The following is a 27,196-nucleotide window of genomic DNA, read 5'->3' on the forward strand; positions in this document are numbered from 1 at the left end:
CATTTTACGGTAAGACCAAATGTCTTTTCTCCTGTGCATGGAAAAGCTGATCTCAGGTGGGGCATACCAAAGCTGACCCATGTAGGGTGGGAACATCGCTGGGCTGATTACACTAGTGATCTGGGAGAACGTGCTGTAGCAGTCTCCTCCCAAAAGCTGCTTCTGCTGATGCATATGTGTTAATCTTATAGTGTTTAATAAACGTATTAGGTGCGGCCCATGTACCTGCTCTACAAATCTCTGTGACAGATAGAATGAGAATGCTGCCAATGTGACTGCCGCCCTAGTTGAGTGGGCCACTATCCTGGCTAGCTGGGCTAACTTTAGAAAGGCATAGGCCAGTGTGATACATGCCTTGATCCACCTAGTGAGCGTGGATGAAGACACTTCCTTCCCTAAAGACACTGGGTGGAAGGAGACACATAAACTGTCTGAAAGAGATGTTTTGTTTTAGAGATATGCACTTTCAGGGCTCTTTGCACATCCAGTGAATGCCACACTTTCTCTGTGGGGTAAATGGGATTAGGACAAAAAGAAGGAAGTACCAGCTCTTGCTGACAGTGGAAGGTAGACAGCACTTTAGGATGAAAAGAAGGGACAGTACGTAGGACTACTCTATCCTTATGAAACACACAAAAATTCTTGTCAACAGACAGAGCATTCAACTCAGACACTCTCCGGGCTGAAGTAATGGCCACAAGAAACAAGATCTTAAAAGATAGGAGACTTAGGGAAATTTGATATAGGGGTTCAAAAGGGGGCTTTTGTAGGGCTGTTAACACCTTGTGTAGACCCCAAGTAGGAGGTGCCGATGCTGTTGCCCCACGTAGAAAACGCCTGAGTAACGGATGAAATCCTAGCGGTTTCTCCGGAGATGTAGACAGAACTGCCGAAAGGGCTGAAGCCTGGTGTCTGAGTGTTTGGCCTAAGACCCAAGGAAGCAGAGAATGTCATTTATACCTGCTTTCCTTGGAATTAAACCCTTCTTTTGTGACCATGTTGGGAAGGCCTTCCATGTAGTCTCATATATTCTAACTGTGGAAGGGCATCTTGACACTATCATAGTTTCCACCACTTGAACTGGAATGCCTCATTTTAAGAGGCGTTGCCACTCAATCTTCAGACATGAAGCGCCAGCCATCTCGGGTCTGGGTGAAGAAGCTGTCCCTGCGACAATAGGTCTTTCCTGAGGGGAATTTGCCACAGAGGATTGATCGATAGATCGACGAGTTCCGGGAACCAGGCTCTCCTTGGCCACCAAGGAGCTATCAGTAGAACTCTTGCCCTTTCAGCTTGGATCTTTTGAAGTACCCTGGGAATGATCAGAAGAAGTGGGAAGGTGTAGAGTTGTCCTTGGGGCCACTGGGATGTCAGAGCATCTATGCCTTCTGCCTATGGTGTCACATATCTGGAGAAAAATGTTTTCACCTGACTGTTGAAGTGTGTGGCAAATAGGTCCACCTCAACTCTGCCAAAGAGTCTCACTATTTCCTGAAAGGCCGATGGGTTAAGTTTCCATTCTCCCTGATGCACCTTCTGTCTGCTGAGCCAATCTGCTTGGCAGTTGTCCTCCCCCTTGAGGTATTCCACGAGGATTGAGTCCACATGTGTTTCTGCCCACTGGAACAGCAGAGCAGCCTTCTTCTACTGTTGTGGGGAGTGTGTGCCTCCCTGACAATTCAAATGTGATTTGGCTGATACATTGTCTGTACTGACTGGCACCGCCCCAACCGTTTGATCCCTGCGAAGTGCCTCAACGCTAGCCGAATGGCATGAAGCTCCAGAAGATTGATTGGAAGTACTGACTCCTGTGGTGACTAAGTCCCTTGTATCATCTGGCCATCGGAAATGGCTCCCCAGCCTGTTAGGCTGGCATCTGAGGTGATCAGGTCCGTGGAGGGTCCTGGAACAGCACTCCCCTTAGTAGATTAGGCTTGGGCATCCACCATAGCAGGGAAGGATGGACCACTGGTGAACATGCTACCTTCCAGTGATGCCTGGCTGCAATGCCGCTTTGAAAAGGCAGTAGCACCCACTGGAGTGGTCGAGAGTGGTGATGTGTCCATGGTGTAGTTTAATAGGTTGAGACCATCAACCCCAAGATACCTGTCAGATGCATAAGATCCACTGAAGGCAAAGATAGGAACTGTGTGACAGATGTAATTATCTTGTCTACTCTGTCTTGAGCTAATGTTATGAATCGCTGCTGTGAGTCCATGGTGGCCCCCAAATGTATTATGTGGTGGGCTGGACAAAACTGGCTCTTGGTTTGGTTGACAAGGAAGCTGTGATCCTTGAGGCATGCTAGGGTGATGTGCAGATCTTCCCAAGCCTTGTGGAGGGACAGAGACCAGAGCAGGAAGTCATCCAGGTAAGAAAAGACATGGATGCACTGCGTCCTGAGGTGTGCCACCAGAGCAACCACGATCTTCGTGAATACTCTGGGGGCAGACGCCAGACCAAAGGGCATAGCCCTGTACTGAAAGTGATCCTTCCCCATCAGAAACCAGAGGTAACCTCTGTGAGGTGAAAAAACAGGGACATGCAGACAGGCCTCCTTCAGATCAATAGATGAGAGGAAGTCTCGCTTTCTCAATGCCTCCTTGATGGATAGTAAAATTTCCATGCGGAACCTGCGGAATTTGATGAACTGATTTAAGTTCTTCAAATTGAGTACCACCCTGAAAGTTCCTTTTTTTCCCCATGACGGTGAAGAATACTGAGTAGATTGCTGAAAACTTCTCACCTGTTGGAATGAGCTCTATCGCCGCAATCTGCAGAAAGTGGGCAATCACTTGAAGAGTCCTTTCCCACTTGTCCAGAAACATTGAGAGGGGGGAGGGGATAAACTTGGTTGGAGGGAGGGAGGTGAATTCTAGCCTCAGTCCATATCTGAGGGTGTGCAGTACCCAGTGGTCTGAAGATGTGTCCCTCCAGCGATGGGAAAAGTGTTGAAGGCGTCCTCCCACCTGAGGGACCCTGGCATCAGAATTGATGCTTATTCCCCCAAGACTGGGATCCAAAACCCAATCTATTAGTGAAAGGTTGTTGGCTTTTAGACTGGGTATGTTGCCTATTCCAGAAGAGACGGCTGGTGCGGGACTCCTTTGCTCTTCCGAATGCCCTGGAGCCTCAAAAGGACTGGGAGGGCAAATAAGGATGGAAAGGTCTACGGAAGACTCTTTTGTCATCTAATTTTTTGGCAGAAGGCATAGCTTTCTTCTTTTCCTTCACCAAATAGTTTGCCACCCACATAGGACTCAGATGAGAGAGGGCTGCAATGGCGTAACCATAGAGTCCTTCAAGTGAAAACACTTGCTGCTAATGACCTTGATGAAAACTGCATGGCGTCCATGGATGCATCTGCCATAAAGGTCACTGCTCTCGAGAGTTTTAGAAGAGACTTCCGGATTCAAGCTGAATCCTGGTGCGGGCCATCCAATAGGTCCTCTAGCCACAGCAGGGATGCTCTTGTGAAAACCGAGGAGGCTGCTGCTGGTCTGATGGAGAGTGCACTGACCTCATGAATCCTCCTAAGGCCTAGATCCAACTTGCGCTCTGATGGATCCTTGAGGTGGGCATCCGAGTCTTTCAGGTTCAAGGACGGATTTAGTAAATTGACTATGGGGGCATCAACCATAGAAACCTTGAGTTGGCGCATGATGTATTGTTCCAACGTATAATATTTGTTGGCAGTTGCAATTGATTTCTTGAACTGCAGTGGGGCATCAAATTTGGACTTGATCACTTTAGGCAACAGTGATGGAAGTTTTAGCACCCTTGACTTGGGTTTCGGGTCTGGACACACAGCCGAAATTCTAGATGCTGAGGGAGCTGGAGGATCTTCTGGAGAATTTAGGTTCAGATCTTCTATTGCCTTGCACAGGAGTGGAAGGAAATGACCTTCTTGGAAAATCCTATTGGTCACTACTTCCTCTGACTCCGAATCTCCACTCCATTTTTCCTCATCGAGGACAATCAGCTTATTGTCTGGGTCCACCGTTGTCTCCTCCTGAAGTTGAGGATGCCTGCCCTGTGAGGCAGCATAAGGGTCTGGTGATGCACTGCCCAGTGGTTGAGGCACATTTGAAGAAGAGTGGAGTGGAGTGAGGCCCTGCGCCGCTTGCACTCTTGAAGGTGGTGGAGTGGGTGCTGTGGCTGGTGTGTCCTGTGTGGGGTGTTGAGCCTCAGCTGCTGATGTGGAAAGATCTCTGGCTAAATCCATTAGGAGAGAATCTCTCAGCTGTTCCTTTAATTGTTGTAGCATGTGCGGTGATAACTGAAACTGTAGAGGCTGAGCATGAGAACAGTGTGGGTTGTGCACCATCCTCTGAACTTGGAGTTCCTGACGTGAAGAGGGTGAAACAAAGGATGCTTCACCCCTCTTCTCCTGTAACACTTGGTGAGACATAGCTGTCTCGAGGAAGCCTTCAAACTCCTCAGGAGAAGACGATGTAGAAAAAATCACCTCCAGGGTGGGCTGGAATTGGGTGCCTTCCTCCTCAGATAGGAATTCCAGGTCCCTCTGTGACCTGCACATGTTGCTATGAGCCTCCTTTGGTGCAGCCCCCTGTGCATCACCAGACCATTACCTGTCATGACTGGTTCCTCTACTCTTCTTAAATGCAAGTCATTGTGGGGCCACCCTGCCCACGACAGTACACGCCTCAGCCACCTCGTGCCTGCTGGAAGAGGGGCAGGCTATGGCTACCTCCACCTGGGATTCAACAGAACCTAAAGGCCTAGGGACTGGTTGAACAATGGCGGAGGCACGACTTCCATTGTAGTGTGAGGGTGAAGTGACTTAAGTTTCTTTGATGGGTGGTCCAATTTGCATGTTGCCTTCCCCATGGGCGCAAACCATGCTGAGGGCCTTATGGGGGCTAAGGGCTGTGATAATAGCCAGGCCAGGTGCTGATGAGCTGCGGGGGGGATATGCTTTCCCCATGGCTGGAGTGTCCCACTGAGGCCTTCTGCAGGTGAGAGGATGGAGGAAGGGGTGGCAGGCACTCGGCATCCTGGGGAGCACGTTGCAAGAGGTGTCCCCACTCATGCTGTGAAAGGAGGAAGTTGGTAGTGTGATTGCTGGTAGGCAGGCACAGGTGCACCTGAGAAATGAGGCTGGGGGGAGGGAAAGTCCAACGAAGAAGACAGTGGTCTCACAGCCAAAGTGGTGGGGTGGCTGCTTTTGCAGCACCACTGCAAAATCTTGGGGGGGGGGAGAAATGTAAAATAACAACCCCCCTTTTATTTTTTTGTTTTAAACAAGACACATGTAGGAAAACAGTAACGGAAGGAAACGGTACAGACACACAATAGGAAAAAACACCAAACGATACAGGCCTGAATGCAGAGAGAAGCAGATCAACCGTTTTTGGTGGAAGGCAGAAGAGAAATTGAAATAAGGAACTGCGCAGAGCAGGAAGTCCTTGTAAAAAAACCCCAAAACTCTTTAGCACTCTTCTGCCTTCAACCGCTAGGTGAAGCTAGCTACTCACCTGAGATCAGCTTTTTCAAGCACAGGAGAATGCATATATTTCTTAGTGAGCAAAAGACAATATGATGCCTTTTGAAATTAGTTTAACTCTCTTTTAATGGCAGTTGCTGGAACAATATTACAAATAATAGAAAATTATTTTGCAAGATAAGAGTTTGTTTTCTGGTACTATAGCTGCATAAAAATATTAATCTTTCTAGGTATAGAGAATAGACACTTTCATTTCCAGAATTATACGATTCACAGTAGGAGAGAAGATACTGCTTCACTCATTTAAGTATCATATTTACTCTAATATCTTGAATTGTTCACTTTAGCAGTATCTTTGCTCATATAAAGTGTGGTATAAATTACCTCTCCCTCTCCCTGCTGCATACTCTCCCTGCTGCATACTTTTTATAGGATATAATGGATACTGCAATTGTTAGAAACACACACATTTTACATCCATATCAGAACTCATATGGAGGTGAAAGGCTAGCTTGCTTGCATATTTGGAAAGAGAGAAAAATGGGTTTAATTTTAACTTATGTTTCTTTATATTGTATTGTGCTTATTATGGTAGGGCCCAGAAAGCACAGCATATGCATCAGCCAGAAATGGGTGGTGGTGTGTGTGAGATACATGGCTACTGACAGATTCTATGCATATTTACAGAAAAGTCATGTTGACTTCAATGAGGTTCCATGTAATCAAGCTCTGCTTATGTTCTCTTCAGAAGGAAAAAATACATATGAGGTGATAGTCGCTCTTGTCTATGGTTGTGGTTATCTTTGTAAAGCTGGGGCAAACTGCAAACAGCAGGTCTCAAGTCTGTATCTATAATATTGTTTCATTTCTCTGAAGCCTTGAATTATTACTTACTATTATATAGATATTTTCATTTTTTATCTCAAGCAGCCAGCGTAGAGGGATGGGAGCGTGAAACCACACTCCTGACAAAGGCATTGCTGCTGCTTGCTTGGATAGTGCAGAGCTGGGCAGGGTGCTAATGAGGTTGAGGCTGCATGGCTGTACCAAGATAACCAATCTAGTGCTCCTAAGAGTACCCCTGCACATCCCTGCCCCACTGCTTCCTAGAAAGTCCCCCTGCCCCACTCTGATGTTTATTATTAATCATTCTGTTTCCTGACTCCTCACAGAGCAGAGCACGAGCTGAGGGAGCTATCTCAGTTGGTCTACAAGTGAGGACATATAAGCAAGCCAGCTTTCAGAGAGTGAGCAAATAGAGCAAGCCAACAGGGAGAGCAAACAGGAGTTTGACAAAGGAGCTGTAGCGAGGAAAGGAAAAAGGCCAAGAAGGCTCTGAAGCCTTGTGTTCTAAGCCATGTGCTCTGAAGGGCTCCATAGCAGCTTGATTGGAAGGAGTGTGGCTTGTTAGCTATTGGCTTAAGGGTGTGGCCTGAGAACTGCTGAGGGCAATAAGCAGCAGCTGTGTGTGCTGGGACTACCATTCTGTTTCCCGACTCCTAACAGAGCAGAGGGAGCTGTCTCAGTTGGTCTACAGGTGAGGACATATAAGCAAGCCAGCTTTCAGAGACCGAGCGAACAGAGAGAGTAATCAGGAGTTTGACAAAGGAGTTTGACAGGGGAAGTCAAGGGGGAGGTCCCTAAAAAGAAAAAACCCATAAAATTACTAATTCTCCTTATACAGCAGACCACATACCAGTGGGGCTCTCAAGTTTACCCTGTAGTAGGACAGGACAAAGCACAGGCCACTCCAAAACAAGTAGTTAAAAAGAAACAAAAGGTAGAAAAGAGTATGAACGGGAAGGATACTCCAGTGGTTGTGACCTGCAAGGTGTGTGCCATGTTTGTTTCTTGCCTGAGAACAACATGGCATGCATGTGCAACAAGTGTAAGCTCATGGCACTGTTGGAAGAAAAGGTGAGAGGCCTGGAACAGGGGGTGGCCACACTGAGGACTATAAGAGAAGATGAAGAGTTCTTAGACAGAACGCTGGAACAACAGCAGCAAAGAGAAGTGGAGGTGGAAGAGCAACAGCATGTGGTAGCAGAAGAGGAGACTGCTTTGGAGAGGAACAACTAAATAGAGGATACTCCGTGGGAAAGGGTGACAGGAGCAGAAGAGCTAGAAGACACCCTAGTGGTGGGAGTATGGAACCACTTTCAACCACTCAAGGATGAGAGTCGAGGACAGCCTGTGGTGGAAGAATTACAGGAGACCCCGTGCGACAATGAGCAAGAGACTGAAGCTCAATCAAGCAGGGACAATGAAACCATGCCCCACAACAAGAAGAGAAGAGTACTAGTAGTGGGAGACTCCCTACCTCGTGGGATCGAAATCCAAGTATGCTGAGAAAATCCATGGACTCGCCAGGTATGCTGTCTACCAGGAGGACGGATTAGAGATGTGACGGAAAGGTTGCCATCACTCATCAAGCCCACCGACAGGTATCCCTTTCTCCTCATCCATGCGGGAACAAATGACACTGCCAAACGGAGCTATGAAGAAATCACATCAGACTTTGAAGCTCTGGGAAGGAAACTCAAGGACTTTAGGGCCCAGATAGTTTTTTAAACCATCCTTCCAGTACTTAGGAGTTGAAAGGGAAAGAAAAATACTCTGTGTGAATGAATGGCTACGAAAGTGGTGCAGACATGAGAGATTTGGATTCCGGGACCACGGACTATGCTTCCTGGAAGATGGATTGCTGGCAAATGATGGGTTGCATCTCACAAGGACTGGGAAGAATGTGTTTGGCCACAGCATGGAGAAGGTTATCAGGAGGGCTTTAAACTGAATCCTAAGTGGGAGGGAGACGTAAACTTGGTGGTAACGACTGATCAAGGCTTGTGCACAGTAACGGCAACAGAGAGATCGGCTCTGATAGGACCCAGTAACAGTCCTCAGAAGAATGTAGTAAGGAAGCCAAGCCATAAATCACATGGTCTTTGATGTCTGTATACTATTGTGCAGAGCAGGACGAACTTGAACTCTTAATACAGGAGGGCAATTACGACTTGATAGGTATAACTGAAACTTGGTGGGATAACTCCCATGACTGGAATACAGCAATTGAAGGAAGGTGGAGTTGCGTTATATGTTAAAAGTATATATCCCTGCACAGAAATACCGGAAGATGATCTTGGTAGCTCCACCGAGAGTATCTGGATTAACATTAAAGGAGCAAGTAATAAAAGGAATGTGGTGCTTCGGGTATACTACCGACCACCCAAACAAGGAGAAGATGAGAATGTAACTTTTGAAAAGCAAATTGCCAATGTTTTGAGGAGGCATGATGTAGTAGTAATGGGGGACTTCAATTATCCCGTTATCTGTTGGGAGACAAATTCTATCAAACACGGCCCCTCCAAGAAATTTCTGATCGGTGTTGGAGATAATTTTCTCCTACAGAAAGTGGAAGCAACCAGAGGATCAGCTATCCTGGATGTGATTCCAACCAATAGAGATGATTGGGTGGATGAAGTGGCAGTTACGGGAACTCTGGGGGAAAGTGACCACACCATATTGGAATTCTTGATTTTAACAGAAGGAAAAGCTGAGAGTAGCCATATGTGTACCCAGGACTTCAGGAAAGCTGATTTTAATAAACTCAGAACAATTGTAAGTATGGTTCCATGGCAAGCCACCCTAATGAGAAAAGGAGTGCAAGATGGGTGTGAGTTTCTAAAAAATGAAATTCTAAAAGCGCAATGGCAAGCAATTCCAACAAGGAAAAAAGGGGGAAAACAGCAGAAGAAGTCAATGTGGCTTCATAAAAAGCTTAGAGTTGACCTGAAAACAAAAAAAGGACACATACAGGAAGTGGAAAGAAGGCCAGGCCACAAAGGAAGAGTACAGGCAGGTATCACGGAATTGCCAGGGTGGTGTCAGGAAGGCTAAAGCTGAGGATGAGCTGAAGTTAGCGAGGGATGCTAAAAGCAACAAAAACGCTTTCTTCAGGTATGTCCATAGTAAAAGACAGAAAAAAAACAGTGACATAGCTACTCAATGAGGATGGCAAAGTGATAACAGATGACAAAGAAAAGGCAAAAGTGCTCAATTCCTACTGTGGCTCAGTCTTCTCCCAAAAAAGGTTCTGTGACTCTTCCGGGAAACATGAAGTAGAAGGGACAGGATTGGAGTTTGAGATTGATAGAAAAATGGTCAAGGAATACCTAATCACTTTGAACAAGTTCAAATCAGCAGGGCCTGATAAATTGCATCCTAGAGTATTGAAGGAACTGGCTGAAGAACTCTAAAAACCCGTCTATTATCTTTGTGAAATCATGAAGAACTGGTGAAGTGCCGCATGACTGGAGGAGAGCTAATGTTGTCCCTATCTTCAAAAGGGGCTAGGAGGAGGAACTGGGGAACTACAGACCAGTCAACCTAAAATCAATCCCTGGAAAAACTCTGGAGCAGATTATAAAGCAGTCAATCTGTAAGCACCTTGAAAACAATGCAGTGATTACTAGGAGCCAACAGGGATTTATGAAGAACAAATCCTACCAAACTAATCTCATCTCATTTTTTCATCGGGTAACCTCCCTTGTAGACTGTGGGAATGCTGTGGACATAATATATCTCGACTTCAGCAAAGCTTTTGACAAAGTGCCCCATGATATTCTGATTAGCAAGCTAGCTAAATGTGGGCTGAATGGAACAACTATCAGGTGGATCCACAGTTGGGTCCAGAATTGTACTCAAAGAGTGCTTATCAATGGTTCCTTCTCAAACTGGGCAAAAGTAACAAGTGGGGTAACACAGGGCTCGGTCCTGGGCCAGTGCTCTTCAACATTTTTATTAACGACTTGAATCAGGAGGTACAGAGCATGATTATCAAATTTGCAGATGATTCAAAATTGGGGGGGCATAGCTAATACCATTGAAGTTAGAAACAAAATCCAAAGGGACCTTGATAGGCTGGAGCATTGAGCTGAAAACAACAGAATGCAATTCAACAGGGATAAATGCAAAGTTCTACACTCAGGAAAAAGAAACCAAATGCACAGTTATAAGATGGGGGATACTTGGCTCAGGAATACGACATGTGAGAAGGATCTTGCAATTGTTGTTGATCACAAGCTGAATATGAGCCAACAGTGTGATGTGGCTGCAAACAAGGCAAATGCTATATTAGGCTGCATTACCAGAAGTATAGTTTCCAAATGGCATGAAGTATTAGTTGCCCTCTATTCAGCACTGGTTAGGCCTCATCTTGAATGCTGCATCCAGTTCTGGTCTCTGCACTTCAAGAAGGATGCAGACAAACTGGAACAGGTTCAGAGGAGGGCAACAAGGATGATCAGGGGACTGGAAACAAAGCCCTATGAGGAAAGACTGAAAGAACTGGGCATATTTAGCCTGGAGAAGAGAAGACTGAGGGGAGAAGATATGATAGCACTCTTCAAGTAAATGGAAGGTTGTTATATAGAGGAGGGCCGGGATCTCTTCTTGATCATCCCAGAGTGCAGGAGACAGAATAATTGTCTCAAGTTGCAGGAAGCCAGATTTTCACTGGACATCAGGAAAAACTTCCTAACTGTTAGAGCCATACAATAATGGAATCAATCACCTAAAGAGGTAGTGGGTTCTCCGACACTGGAGGCATTCAAGAGGCAACTGGACAGCCATCTGTCGGGAATGCTTTGATTTGGATTCCTGCACTGAGCAGTGGGTTGGACTTGATGGTCTTATAGGCCCCTTCCAACTCTACTATTCTATGATATTAAATTTGAAAGAATGATTTCATAACTATATGATGTTGGTGACAGGAACAGGAATTTATTGCTACAGGTAACAATTATCTTATTTGATGAGACAAGAATAAAGTGTTTTCTGATGGATGGATTTGGCTACTGGACACTATGTTATAAACCAGAGGTGGCTAACCCTCAGTTCAGGGGCCTGATCTGGATCTCCTTAGCAAATTATTCTGGCCCCACAACACTCCACTGATTTTGGTAGTGGTAGCAAAAAAAAAAAAAATAGACACAGTGCCAAGGTGCACAGAGAAAGTTTATGTGTCCTTTATGTAATGATGCAAGAGTGTGCATACAACACTGCTGGAGTGGCATCTACCTTTGGGCAAATCCACCATTGGCATGCAGCTAAGGGTCAATGAAGGGCTTGAGACAAAAAGCAGCCAGCCAGCCCCCTTTTAAACTGTGAAGTTAGTTTCTTAAGTTTGATTGTGCAAAGTGACACATATTGCAGGGCTCTGAAGAACTACTGTCTGAAAATCCCTCAAACATGTTATCTATCAGGTTTGGAACTTGGAAACCTTATTTATCAGGAGTAGGCAACCGAAAAACTGTTAATTAGGCCTTTTTGGACCTGTGCAAGCTGGCAACAGAGAAGAGAGAGCCTAATCTATGTAACTTCCTTGAGTCTGAATATCCATGTAATCTAATGCCATTTGGCCACTGGAAGAACAAATCACCAACTTGAACTGCCTGGGAGTGCCCTAGAATAGCATAGATGAATGATATTACACGGAATTAATTCCCAAGTGAATTTACTACCAGGTAAACATAGTTAATATTAGAGATGGAAGTGTTTTCAAAAATGCGAAGGTTAAGAATACAAACTCCCTCCAAGCTTCCCACAATCGTTACAAGACAAGATATATATATATATATAAACGTAATTGTGATTAACAAAACAGAGGTTTTTATTATATTAACAAAACGTTTCAGCTTCTGCCTTCATCAGCTGCTAACATACAAATGCTGTTACCAAGGTGGTAGTTATGGAGATTTGAGGATGGAATGCTCAGAGGGGCTTCATTTGCAGAAGCTAAGTAGTGGTGGTACTGTCCTCCAGGTTCAGGCCATGTGGTGCCAATGTGTCCAGAGAGTATATCCAACAGTTCTCCCTTTTGGTCAATGTGGCTGGATCTGCAGGCATCTCTATCGCTGTTATGGAAAAGTCCAACAGGCTGTGACCCTCAATGTTAAAATGCTTTGCAACTGGTTGCTCCACTTTTTTTTGTTAAGATTGCCAACTTGTGGTTCCTGAAGGTCAGTTGTGGTTTTTCCTACGTATTGGATATGACATCCTAGTCTTTTGCATTCAATGATGTAAATTATATTGCAGGACCTGCAGATGATGTTCTATGATGTAATATGTCCTGCCTATCCTAGTGCTTGTAAAAGTGGCTGTCTCCCTGAAGTACACACAGGTGATACAGCGTTTGGAGTGACAAGGATGAGACCCTGGATTGGTGATAGGTGGCTTAAGCACAGCTCTCACTAACAGTCTACGCAAATTAGGAGGTTGGCGAAATGCTATAACAGGAGGCCTGCTGTAATGCTGTAAATATGGTAAGTGCGGGTTTATTAGAGTATATATGGTAAGTAGAGTGAGAGGGGGGAGTACATGGGCTGGAATGCTGGAGAATGTTGTATTATGATTGGCTGAGCGTTTGAGTGTCTGAAGGTATAAATTAGAGGATGACAGTTGAGAGAAGGGGGCTTGATTGAGGCGGTTGGTTGATGATTAGTGGGTTGGGGTTGGTTTGAATTAGATGTGTAGTGAGGCAGGTTATTGATGGCTAAAAACATAAAGAGTAACGCATCTGATGAAACCATACTCTTGTTAAACAATACCTTTAAGTAATCTTGTTATTCCCTGTATATATAAACAAATATTTCTTGGTTTACCAGAACGCCTGATCCTTGGCTGGGTTACACAGACCAGAAGGGTGGGCAGGGCTTATACCAAGGTGGGGAAACAGTATCAATGGTGGCAGCGGTGAAGAGATAGTGTAACATCATCAAGTATCCAGAGCAACCCAGGGCTGTATTCTTTATAGTCACAAAGATACAGGGGGGTTGTGGCCTGAAAGTGCACCCAGATACAAAGAAAAACATTCTAAACTGTCTAATAGACCTAGAACATGCTAATCTAACTGCAGCTAAATGGTGCTTCCACGATAAATACTTATTAAATTGAAGTCCTAAAGATTTAAATGATTGAACCTGTTCAATGTTATGCCCGTCAAGGGACCATCTATGCACTGGAGCCTTTTCCCCAAAAACCATAATTTTGGATTTGGAATAGTTGACCTTCAAGTGTTCCTCTTTACAAAGCCGACCAAATTTACCTAACATGTTTTGGAGTCCTATTTTACTTATGGAAACCAAGACCAAATCATCAGCATAAAGCAACACTGATACTTTCCAATTATTAATTGAAAGAGGAAAGAAAGACAGGGAGGCCATGCCAGGAATTAAATCGTTAATATACAGGTTGAACAGAAAGGGGCCAAAATACAGCCTTGTTTTACCCCTCGGTTGATAGAGATTGGTTGTGTTAAAACACCTTGGAGACCAACCTTTACCTGCATTATCCTAGTGTAGTAATTGGATACGCTAAAGTAGCCTTTTGTCAATGGTAGTCATGGTCAGTTTTTGCCATAATCACTTCCTGTCTATCAAATCCAAAAGCTGATGAAAAATCAATAAAAGCAGGAAAAATAAATTTGTTTGGGCTCTTGATATATTTTCTAATTAAATGATGGAGTATATATGTCTGATTGATTGTACTCCTGTCCTTCATGAAGCCCGCTTGCTGGTTATAAATAAAGGAGTGGTCATTATTCCATTTCTGGAGTTTAAGAAAAGGATACATTGTATAAAGTTTGGATGCCACATTTAAAAGGCTGATGGGTCTATAGTTATTAGGGTCCAAAGGACCACCTTTCTTAAAAATTGGCACAATGCTGGTCCACCAACCTAAAAGAAGTTTGCCAGTATAGTTAACATATGTAAACAATTTCACTAAAATTGGTGCCCACCAGTTGAATGAATGAATGAATGATTTATTATGGTCACAGACCAGAAGAAAGTTGGCATCTACAATAAAAACCTCTGGGGGATCATGTTTTCCCCAGGTGCTTTTCCAGGTCACAAGGCTGTAATTAATTCTATAACTTCAAAAGGGAAGACAGGGGGCCAATCAGGAAGGTTGTGAGGTGGGCTTGTCCCTGGAGGCTGTGGTTTTCCAGTGCTATTGAAGATGGTGCTAAAATGGGGAAATCATTTTTCGGGTGTGATGTGAGACACATCTTTAAACATACCATAAAAGGAGTCACCCTGTATCAACTTCCAAAACTTTGTTTCATCCCCTTCAATAAGGACAAGAGCTAAGGATTTCCAATTATTTTCATAAAATGCTCTTTTTTCCTTCTCCTGAGCAAATTTTTATAATCACTTTGGTGTTTTTGGAGAAGTATGATAGCTTCATCTAAATGAGAGTGTCATCAACCTTGCAAATCTGTTTCGTTCCTTTTTCTTATATTTCCATTCCCTGTTAAACCATGACCATATTGCCGGGGAAGGCTTAAATAAGGAGGTGCTGGTCAAGTAAGGTCTAAGTACAGTGATAATGTCCTGGAATATTTCACAAATATTCTGAGATCCTTCTGTGCCAGACTGATAGAGTTCTTGTAATTCAGCACTTTCCAGTACCTCCCTAATATTAGTATCCATTTGGAGAGACCATTTAATCAGTTTCTCACCCTGTAAGTTACCAATTATAGTGATCTGTTAAAACATGAGATCTCCCCTGCAGATCCAGTGTTAGTTTGAGAGGGAAATGATCACTCTATCCTCAATTTCCATGGACTGAACAAAGGGGATCAATGAGGGAAATCCAAGAATGTAATCGACTACACTAGCTCTCTTTTCTGTTCAATATGTCTAGGTAGGTCCCATTTAGACAGATAAATTGGTGTTTGAAAATGATTGCAAAGAGGCCTTGGCCATTTCTATTAATAGTCTTATCACACGAAGCACAAGGTATATATATTATTATTCCTAAATCTAAATGAAGTGCTCTTTCTACTAAAGAGTAATCTGCACCCATCCTAGCATCAAAGTCTCCACAGATTAATAGATGGTAATTAGAATAATCTGTTAGCAGTCTATCTAGCAGGTCTCCCAGCATTGTCCATATCTCATCATGAGAGCTAATAGGTCTGGGAGGTATGTAGATGTTAACACATAACAGGTGACCTGAATTATATCCTTGTATCACTAGAACCTGAAAATAGTTAGAAACTGGCCCCTTGACCTCAATCCCCTCTAAATCTAGGGTGGTTGAAATTGCAATAGCTAACCACACACTCCCTTGACCTGTTAAAGAGAGTTTTTTTGCTGGCTGTTCCCAAATCTTAAATCTTTGGATGCTTAAGGAACTTTCTTCCTGTAGCTGAGGGCTTATCCAAACGGAGCAGGATAATCCACGGTTTCCATATTTGGTTTGTCATCTGATAGTCCTCACTTTGCCTTTTAGTTCGCTCTTTCCCAATTAAAAAAAACGCTTTTTTGCACCCGCACACGCAGCGGTAAGACCCCTACATTCTTTTCGCTTTTTCCAAGCTCCGCCTCTAAAACCTCCCCCTATCAACCAATTGGTCAGCAAAAAAATTATGTATGCTCCTCTCCCCCTTTGCAACGAAGCACAATATGGCTGTAAAGGAGTTCTCACCTCGGAAAGTTGGTTTCACGCCTGCCTTGTTTGTATTTGCGATATTATGCTTAAATGAATGTATGCTTTTCTGCCTTTATTGATATTTAAGGAGATACACACGCTGGCAATTGCACTTATTTCTCCAAAAAAGCAAGAAACGTGTCACCCCCACTCCTTCTCCCTTTCCTTCCCACGGAGAATGACATTGACAAAGCTTTCCGGAGCAGGCGTGAAACCGACCAGCAGCCCTTTTCTTGTTTGTATTTGCGATATTACACTTAAACAAATGTATGCTTTTCTGATTTGAAGCAAAACCCCCAGCAAGTAGAATGAAATTGACAAAGCTTTCCGGAGGCAGGCTGAAACTGACCCCCCCTTTCTCGCTTGCTGTGCATTGCAGATCTCACCCAGAGCGGCCGCCCAGTTTGCAGGCTGGCAAAAAAAAAATGCATCTGCGCAGTAGTTGTAGACCCCCCCAACACCCCACCATTGCGATAATTGGTTCAATTTTCCCGGGCTTATTCTTGCACATGCGCAAAAGTGCAGATACGTGATTGGCTGGAATGAGGAGAAGGGGCAAGGGGAAATGCTCAAGAACCGCCCATCAGCTGTAAAGTCCGTGGTATTGCATCCTAACTCCTGAAGGCACAGCGGATGATTCCTGATTTTAAACAGCAAATTGCATTTTTGCCAGTATTGCAAGGAGCAGATTTAACCCGCGAAAATGCGTAACGGCGCAAGATGTCATTTGGACGACCAAAAAATAATGAACACACATAGCGGGCGTGTCACTCATTTTGCAGTCGTCTGGATGAGCCCCAAGTCTCCTGAAAGCAAATTATATCAAAAATCTGAAGATACAATGTAACTTCAACCTATTTATTCTTCTAGCCTGCAATATTCCAAAACAGAAATCTTGTGGACACAGGTTGGTCCCTATCTACCGGGAGTCATCCTCTGGACAGGCTACCAGGGGAGTGAATTTTTTACCTTGGGTCCACACATTTCTGTTTTCAAATTGTGGCGCTAAGGCTCCAGCCCCACCTAACCAAAGATCCATCTTCCTGGCTGGACATTTAGAGTTATAAGTATTTAAATATTTGCTTCCAGGGTAAGAGATTTTATTTGTTAATTCTCTTTGTTGAATAACCTGGGGATTAAGTTTGGGGACAAGAATCTGAAGGTGCTTCAATATAACATTATTAGGAGATGTTATAAATGGGGGAACATTTTCTGTAAAAAAATTACAGAATTATCCAGGAGATAATGATGCTGTTGAGATTTACTCTTTGGAGGACCATCTTGACTAGGGTACAAGCCACATTCAAGGCAGCATCTATACACATGAGCATGCACATTGCCCAAGTGGAATCCCAGATCCACTCTACCCTTGTTCCTTTCTCCTGGGGCTATTCCGAGTATTTCCACTTCATCCCATTCTATATTTATTTGAACTAGGTGGCTTAATTCTAATGAAACAGCCTTTTCCTCTAAAAATCATCCTGCTCCACCTCTTATAGTCCAATTGCAGAGAGTCATTTTTTAAAGTTTTCTAGGCAAGGATATATCTAGGTTTTCTGGAAAGGGAATTTGTGAAAATCATTTGTTCCTCATTGCCAGAGACTCTTACTTGATTTCTTATCTAATCTATTTTATACATTTCCTGTACTTTAGGAGACGTCTATGTTCTATAACCTTGATGTACTTTGAATACGGGAATTCTTAGTGTGAAATTTATATCTAAAATTATCATGGGTAGAACATGTGCCCCATTTGAATGAAATTTCTCTATCTTTAAATTTGTATAGGAGATTCCAAAAATGAAGTTTGTCAATTATTAGTAAATGTCAAGTTCACTCTGCCTCTCTTCATCTTATATCTTTTCGGGTATACGCAAAAGCATTTTATGCTCATTGTGGAATCCCAACCATTGACCAAGTTATCCAGTATGTACTGCAACACCTCTAGGTTAAACACCCAAACACTATCTGGCTTTCTAAGAGGCCAATTAAAAATGGTTATACTACACACCATCTTAGTAGGAGACAAGTCCTCCTGTAAAGTCAAACAAACACCAGATATTTGCTGTCCCTAATATTGTTTCTTAATCTTAGTTCACTGCATACTTCTTTCACACAGTGATGGTTCTGATGTGGATTGTTGGCTGGATTCTCCCTGGAGGTCCTAATACCATTCATCCAAAAGAATTAGATTTGGGTTTGACAGAGTCGAATCACAGTCCTCAGTGATATTTCCAAGAACATCTTCTCTAGCTGAGTTGGCTGTTAATAGTCTCTGCATTTGTAACCCAGTCCAGCATTATCTCTTCCAAATGCCAAGGAAAGGTTGATCTTTAAAAATGGGGGAATCGGTGGAAGCTCTTCTAGTGCCCTGAAACTCAGAATCAGCAGCTTGAAGATCAGCTGGGGTGCCGTCTGAAAGGGCGGAGCTGCTCTTATTATTCCTAATTCTATCAGGGCAGCTATTGATTGAAGTATAGCGTTCAGACCAGAAAATTCTTGTTTAATGGAAGATAAATTGTTGAAAATGTTTTGATTAGTTTGAGCAGAAGGGAAACACTGGTCTCTTAAATATTTGAATACATTCTCTACCTCTTAACAACTTAGCTCGCCTGGGTCTTTTGTGGGTTTTTGATATAGCTGGGTGGAGTAAAGTTTGCATTTTCTTGCAAAGTTCTTTTCCAGAAAATCTGGATCTGGTGACCAATTGCCTATTTCCTGTAGATCCTCCTCAGAATCCCAACTCACGTTGTTCAATAAAATTATTTCGCAACCTTCACCCAGGTTAACAGGATTATTGGGACAGCCTAGAGCCCAGAACTTGTTGAGAGAGATGGTTTCACCCATGGTAGCAAAGTTATTAGGAGAAACCAAAGCCCAAATACCGCTCTGCCATCGTATGGAGCAGTTGGGGCTTAATTGCTGAAGATCTCCAGCTGGGACACAGTAATCTATAATCAATTTCTTTGCCTGTCCCTTTAATGCTGAATTAGCAAAAGCCTGAGCTTTTTGTGCATGAGTACGAACCATTGTAACAAATTTATCAAGCTTAGCACCCCCTGATGAATTAAACACAGAGGATAACAAGGGCTTTATATAAGTTCATACGAAGTTCAAACAAGATTATACAAGACCTGCAGCCAAAGTTCTTCCAAAGCCTGCTGTGTACTGAAAGTTTAAACAGCTCCATCAGCAGCATTCAGTCTGGGAGCACAATAATTGCTGCAAAACTCTGTAGTCATACCCCAGGCAGCACAGAGCAGATAACTATTCCAATAAAAAAAACAAGCAGCCTTGAAGAAAAGCAGGGGGAAATCGTGCCCACAAACTTGTAGCTGGAATTTCAATTAATTAAAACATTAACAACATTAAAAGTAGTAAGCATAGGGGGATTAAAACAAAGCTCACAACTCGTAACTTAGAAAAAAGTTACTGCTCCGTTCGCCATCTTGGTCTCTCTCCAGAAGGATATCTGCTTTTGGGATTGGACTATTAAAAAATCATAATTATGATTTTGTTGGGAATATGAATCTGACATGATACTGTTTGTGAGACTAACAGCACAATCCTATATATGATATGTGCACTCAGAAATTTGAGTTCCAGAGTTCAATTGTACTTATTCACAAGTAAATGAATAGCCAGTGTGGTATAGTGGTCAGAGAGACCCAGGTTCAAATCTCCACTCACCAACGAAGTTCACTGGGTAACCTGGACCACTCACTGCCTCTCAGCCAAACCTACTGCACAGGTAGAAGTGATTACTTGTCCTTCCACGTGATTAAAAAAGGTCTGAAAATTAGGTATTTTATATTTGTGTGCATTCTCTAAAAAAATGTTAGTTCCCCATTATACAATGTGCCCCAAATAACACTATGGTCAAAAACAGCAAATGAACATACAACCATTTTTCTTCATAGTCTTTTTATGAATTATCTCTATTTTTCCCTTTGCAGACTCACTCTGAACTCCATGGGAAATAACAACTTTCCATGTTTCTGAAGTGATTTCTTTCACATCCACTTGATAATGATGAATAGGGACACCTCCATGTGAATCTGGCTTATTGAAAGAGACCTTTGCAAGAGTCTGTGATACATCTATAATTTTCACTCCATGTGGACTGGATGGTACATCTAGGAAAGAGTAATTTAGAGTTTAATTAGAAAGCATTAACTAGATAATACATTGCTTATCAATAAACACATAATACTTTGTTCAGCTTTTTGGTAATTACATATTATAAAATATGCACATGTGGCTGAATTTAAATATCTTAAACAGTCAAAACTACATTGCAGTAACATCAAATGATATATAGAAATGTAACAGTAAAAATGTAGTTCCAATATTTAATCTTATTTATATTAGAAAGTTAAGTTTTTGCACAAGTTGACTTTCCCTGTGTCTTTTCCCTGTCTGAGGAATTCTGCTCACCATCTAACTTCACACCAACCCTCCCAATCCTAGGTAGTGATGGAGGAACAATTCATTTTAAAAGGATTTATACATGAAATTTGGCAGTTTCAACCTTATTGAGCTTTGCCTTCAGACCTCTCTTGCATCAAGTGCCTGTTATGTCTGAGCTAGTCATGCATTAAAAGAAAATTGTCAGTTATCTTTAAAAAAAGCCTGACTAATTATTTACAAAATAAATAAAAATATACATATAGTACATATAAAACAGTCAAGCTCAATACTTCCTTACATTTCTGCATAATTATGCAGCATAATTTTATCAGTATAAATACTTAAGTATTTTTAAACAGCAATATGTATAGTTGTCAGTATGTAGTTACTTTAGGAAATCTGGAGTGTATATGCATATGATATGAGAGAATGGTTTTGTATTTTAGTTGAAATGGTAAAAAATCCACCTTGTTTCTCACTGAGTTCAAGCTGCGAGAAGGAAATTAGAAAAAATCCAGGCAGATAAGCTTGACATCATGATTTTCAGAAAACTCCATCAATAATCGTAGGCACCTACGTGATCGAGGCTCTACTAAAGCTTGCATCTTCTCCTCTCAGGATATTAGCTCCTTCTTTAATTATAAAATTAAAGCCATTCCATGAACCTTTTCTTCTGTCTCCTCCCGCTATTCCTCTTTCCATAGGTTCATCTTTCCCCATTATATTTTGGTGAGATGTTCCGATACCACCTTGTCTTTAACCTCTTGATTCTATTCCCTCCTACCTAGTGCCAGCTGTTACCTTTAACAATGAGGTTTGTTGCTCCTCAAGTATTTCTTCCCTTCTGTCTTTAAAATGTATGATTTGTTGAGCATATGGGAGGAATCGTCACAAGCACAGAGAGGAAATGAAACTAATTATGATGATATGAAATATAAACAATGCATATTATACTGCATTACATGTAATGTGATATTCTAGGTACAATAGGGCCCCACTCATATGGCGGGTTATGTTCCAGACCCCCACCTGAAAGTGAAACCCACCAAAAAGCGGAACTCCATCAATAAAATGGTGCCCGACATCCGAAAAAAGCTGTAAAAGTGCAACAAGAGCTGTATGAGTGGGGCCTTACTCTAATTGAAAGCCATCGTATTAGCGGAACGCTGAAAAGCGGGCCATCAAAAAATGGGGCCCTACTGTACTGTGAATAATTCATATCTTTACACTGTCCGCAATTATGCCGCCCTGGGCTCCTGCTGGGAGGAAGGGCGGGATATTAATGAAATAATCAAATAAATAAATAAATAATGGTAAAGTGGTCCATGAGGCAAATTGAAGCAATAAGTGCTGACATCCAGGCAGTACCAAGACCACATTGCAAGGCCTGAAAACTGTTGTTTCATAAATTGAGTAAGTAAGTCTTTTTCTCTCTTCTGTGCAGAAGTCAAACAAGTTTACATTTTCCTGGGCTGTTGAAGAGGGCAGGGTATTGAAAATCTTCCCCATATGAAGCTTTAATCCAATACTTGCTTTTCTGGGAGTAAAGCTGCAATCCTAATCCCACGTACCCAGAGTAAACCCCATTGAATTCAATAGGACTTACTTTTGAGTAGACATGGTTAGGATTGTGCTGTAAATTATGGGACTAATTACAGCAAAGAAATGTCTTTGTGTTGTAAATCTTTCCTCCTCCAATCCTATTTTTTAAAGCAATTAGGCAGGGTTTATATAGGTATCACTGCTTTTATTATGTAGGAAACTAATACTGATTTTATTTTTAAAAAATGTTCTGCAATGACCAATTGGTTTTGACAATAAACTATTATATGGGGTATATGTATTTTTACATCTCCTCTATGTGTGTGTATATGGAGTCTTTCCAACAACCCTGTGAGGTAGGGTGATTGGAAACCAAGGCAGCTCAGAAGAAATAAATCCCTTTAAAATCCAATAGCCATAAAAAAATAAGTATAAATTGCAAAACAGCTTAAAGTGGAATGATTCTGAATTTTGGGATGGGTGAGTTTCTTATCACTTGAGGTTGCAGTTCTGTGCATGTTTCTCTACTTGAGTAAGCCCCATTGAATACATTGGGACTTGCTTCTGAGTAAGAACAGCATAGGATTGCACTACAAATATCTTTACAGGCTGTGTAAATAATAAACATCTTTGACAGTTATGCTTATATAAATATTTCTTCATTTAAAGCACATGACTTCTCCTAGAGAATCCTGGAAAGTGTAGTTCCCCCCTCACAGTTATGGTGCAAACCACCCTTAACAAACTACAGTTCCCATGATTCTGTGGTGGGATTCATGTGCTTCAAATGTGTGTTGAATGTGCTTTAAATGAATAGTGTAGATCAGCCCTAGGTATGATGTGCATTCATTAGTGAATTGAAAAGAACAATGTTAAAACATACTTTTTTAAAACAGGGGAAGGGCTGTAGCTCAGTGGTAAGGCATATGCTTTGCATGCAAAGGTGCAAAATTCAATTTCTGGGAAAGACTATTGCCTGGAATCCTGGAGAGCCAATGCTAGTCCATGTCATCAGAAATGAACTACATAGTACCAAATGCCTGAGACAGTATAAGGCAGATTCCTTTGTTCCTAAAAGTGGAAAGAGACCCAAGGGTCTCAGTGACTCCAAAATTTATTTATGTATTTTATTTACAACGTTTATATACTGCTTTATTGTAAAAAAAAATGTCAAAGCAGTTTACAGAAGGAATTAAAATAAAATTGGCAAAAACAGTTAAAGACAGGTATTTAAAAATATTCAAAATAATAAAACCAACGAGTTAAAAACAGATAAAAAACACAATAGCTTCTACATGCCTGGGTAGACTTGCCTAAACAAAAATGTTTTTAGCAGGTGCTGAAAAGAGTACAATGAAGGTGTCTGCCTAATGTCCATAGGCAGGGAGTTCCAAAGCATAGGTCCTGCCACACTAAAGGACGATTTCTTAGAAGAGCAGAACAAGTACTATGTGGAACCAGTAACATGGAAAGCACACCTTGAACTTGGCCTGGTAGGAAATTGGCAACCAGTGCAGATTTCATAGCAGAGGTATTATGTGCTGACAGGGTCTCACTCTTGTCAGCAGTCATGCCACAACATTCTGCACTAACTGCAGCCCCAGGTCAGGTTGTGCTGCATGGGGATTTCTCTGACTGGCTGCTAGGATTTTTTAATTTTGGTTTTTGGTTAGGAATCCTGTCTGGTTGTGAGATGCTGAGTGTTCTGCCTCACTCATAGGAATCTTGTTGTGGTTGATATGGTATTGCATTTAGGAAATCATCAATGTTTTCTTTTGCTTTTTCTGTTTGCATTTCGTTTACCTTTAACCTCACTCCCTTACATACATAGAAGCAACAATAGTGGGTCCATGCACTCAGTTCAACCCTGTTAAACCCACCAACAATGCACCTTGTTGGTTGCATGACTGTTGTTCCTTGCCCAATAGTGGTAAAACAGAATTCACATACTGGGAAGTGTGGCTGCTATTGCTATTGTTCCCAAGTTGCTGCCTGTTAAGGTAGACCAAACCATGTGCGTTTTCTCTCTGTCAATTATTATTCACTGTAATTGGGTTGGCTATCAAAGTGAGTTTATAGCAGCCCACAGGGTAGACAGAAAAGGGTAGAGAATCTTCTTACTCTTACTCATTTTTCAAACCTCTTTCTGAAGTGAAAGGTCAAATCTGTAAAGATGTTTGGAGCAGCTATGTTAAAAGGTAGGGGCAGGACATTCCAGGCAGGGGGTTGCCAACCCTGCTTGGATATGGTATCTTTGCAGAGGAGCCCTAGTCAAGCTTTACCAACTGAACAATCCAAACTATATCTACTCAGAGGTCCTATTCTATGGGGATTAGTAAGTGTATTTAGCATTGCAGCCTTCAGGGGCATTCCTCTTTATTCTTTGAGTGTTTCCATCTAACACTTCCATGACACTAGGGTCTTTTCTTCCTATGATGGCCTTCTGGTAACTGGCCTGGCCTGAGGGCACTTAAACCCTTCTTGGTAGAAGCAAGTAGGCTAGATTAAAAGTTCCCTACTCAGGCTTCATCTTTTAGCTAAGATTTCTATCTTAATTTCCAATCAGAGGAATGTTTTTGTTTGAATGGTATCCTCCAATCAACTGCAGTTGATGCTTAATGTATCATGCTTAATGTATCATGCTTAATGACATCACTCACACCCATCCCTGTGACATGACTCGGACCCGCCCCTGAAATCTCAGGGTTTGGGATGCTTCTGACCTGGCAACCCTAGGGGGGGTTTCCAACCCCCATATGAATAAATAAATCTCACAGGTTCTATGGGGGTGGGGAAATTATGCTGGGACAAAAATGCAGCGAGGGTTAAATGGTTCCCTCCTATAGATGACCTGTGTGGGGTATTAATTTTTGGTCCTCATCCCAATTTCACTCCCAAAACATGTTTTTCCCACCCCCTTCGGACCCAACTGAGCTGTTCTTCTTCTCACAAAACAAACTCCTGAGACTGACCAAGCTCTCATTTTGTCTCAGAACAATTACTTGAGTACCTCTGCTCCCCCGCCCCCAAGAATAACTCAAGTATTTTCTGAGTTAAATTGAGGGGAGCTTTGGGGAAGCTCAAGCATCTCAAGAAACCACATGGAAAAGTTGCATATTAGAGTATCTGCCAAGCATAATGCCTCCATTTAAGCTGTCTTTAGGGCTTTTCATGTGTTCAATTAATGTGTGAGTGGGTAGGAATGCGATTCTGCCCCACCCTGAATGCCTATACAGTTCTTGCTGCAGGGATATTTTGAGAGGGAGAAACATGGTGGCACTCAAAACTGCTCTGGAGGGGGTGACAAATACACCAGTTTAGTCCTTAAACTAAAAGGTGGTGGTGGTGAAAGCTGCCATCACCATCAGAACCATCACAACACGCTCCCCCTCTCTCTGAAATGATTCATAATATTGCATCTCCCTCCATAAAAGAAACAACAACAACAACAACAAACTCCCCATTTGCTCTCTCTGAAAGGTGGCGGCAAAGTGGGGGGTGGGGAGCATTACAGGCCACCCCTTCATTGCCTCTTAATAGTTCTGTAGTAGAAAGTTTCTTATCCTTGTTCATTTAAGACATGACTGCCACTTCTAATCTCACATAGCCAGTGAGATGATTTTTATTTCACCTTCACTCCCTAATATTTGCTATCCATGTTGGTGGTGTAGTAAAGATCACTTCTTCATGTGACCAGAAGCTACAGATGATTGTTTGCAGTAGATTATTCTTAAACTGCATTGTTAAAGCAAACAAGCAATTTATTGCCAGGCTCAATTTAATGTGCTGTTAATAAATCTTTAGAGCCCAAAACAGCCTGGAACCAAACCATCTTAATGAGTGCCTTTGCCCACATGAACCTGCATCAGAGGTCTAGACCATAATTAACTAAGATCTGAATGGTGAGTACCAGGGAAAGGACCTTCTCTTCTCTTCCATGTTCAGATAGCATATGAAGACATCTTGGTTCCAGAAGACTGCAGGGCAATCCAAAGCCCTACTGTGCTCACACAAGCAGGACAGAATGGTAGTATGGCCTGCATTTTTTTACTTCTATTTCTTTTTCTCCTTCTTTTTCATCTCTATCTCCTCCTCCTTCTTTTTCCTCCCCCCATCCTGAAAATAAGCCACCTTGGGGGGGGGGAGTATGTTGGAAAAATAGGAGTACTTTGTCTCCAAAACATCCTTCAGCAATGCACACCCTTTTGTGCCCTCTCTGCCATGAGATCACAGATGTTGGAGGAACACTAGCAGCAGATTTGTTTTGCACAATAGTTGGAAGGATGCTGACCTGCCTCTCCAGGAACTACAGGAATAAGCCCTGATTCTGTTTTATTTATTGATTTCTTTCTGTTTTTTAGTGTTGCTGTATGCTTTTAATTCATTCAAAAATAAGGATAGAAATCATGTTTCAAAGTAAACAAACAAACAAACAAACTACAACATTTTCAGCATTTGGGTTTGTTATATCATAAACCTTCAAAATACTAAAGGTGAAATGACATAGTTTAAAATAATTGATATTTTTCTTCTCCTGGAACTTACAGCGGCCTTAAACTAAGTATGGGTTTCCAAACACAGATCTTACTATGTTTTCAAAAACTGCTGTACTACAAAATAAATGTTAAACAAATTGCATGTCATGTTTGAAAGATGTTAATGCATTCCTAAAACTGCCATTCTGTCCCTCACAGAACTGCTGTATTAACAGGTATAAATAAATATTTGTGTGGGGGTGGGGTGGGGGGTGCAGTAGTTGTGAAATAGTTTTACTTTGTGTTGACAAAATTTATTGAGCTGGATATCCTATTATTTCTTTATACCATGCTCTGCAACAAAACCACTTCAATTCTTCCTTTTTTAAAACTCCTGTTTTAAATAATGTATTAAGGGCTGTTCTCATAAAACTTATAAAAATGTTAATTGCTTATGAAGAAGGCACAGTGACATTTAGCCAACAAAATCAATCTTTAAGAACTACAGAACAATTAGAGTAATTAAGTCAGAGAGAAAGCTACACATTGCAACTATCTGGCTTTGTAGTGAGGTTTGCTCCTCACTACATTCTTAACCAGTGTACATTCAAATTGTGCACGGTTTACATGAAATGGCACTTGGATTTCTGTGCTATAGCATAATAGATGGCTAAAATAAGTCATCTAGTATTTCAAATGTAGATAGGATATTTTTATATAGGCATATGGCAGAGGCCATTTCGGCTGTGGCACAGAAGGAGCCCAGAATGATAGTCCTGGGTGATTCAATGCCTATGCTGAGGCTGTCT

General features: G+C 42.1%; 1 protein-coding gene across 3 annotated transcripts in view; it reads right to left on the reverse strand.

The window, feature by feature from the left end:
* The window catches only part of NCAM2 (neural cell adhesion molecule 2), a 534,690-nt gene that overhangs the window by 69,916 nt on the left and 437,578 nt on the right, over nucleotides 1-27,196 (reverse strand). For 2 of the 3 annotated variants that reach the window (XM_061627894.1, XM_061627896.1), the window contains one exon: nucleotides 19,863-20,096. In XM_061627894.1, the coding sequence (XP_061483878.1) occupies nucleotides 19,863-20,096 (234 nt within the window). The remainder of the gene's footprint in view (nucleotides 1-19,862; nucleotides 20,097-27,196) is intronic. The other variant, XM_061627895.1, reaches the window with a different exon arrangement.

This window comes from Rhineura floridana, chromosome 5, assembly GCF_030035675.1.
Source record: "Rhineura floridana isolate rRhiFlo1 chromosome 5, rRhiFlo1.hap2, whole genome shotgun sequence".
NCBI classification, from domain to species: domain Eukaryota; kingdom Metazoa; phylum Chordata; class Lepidosauria; order Squamata; family Rhineuridae; genus Rhineura; species Rhineura floridana.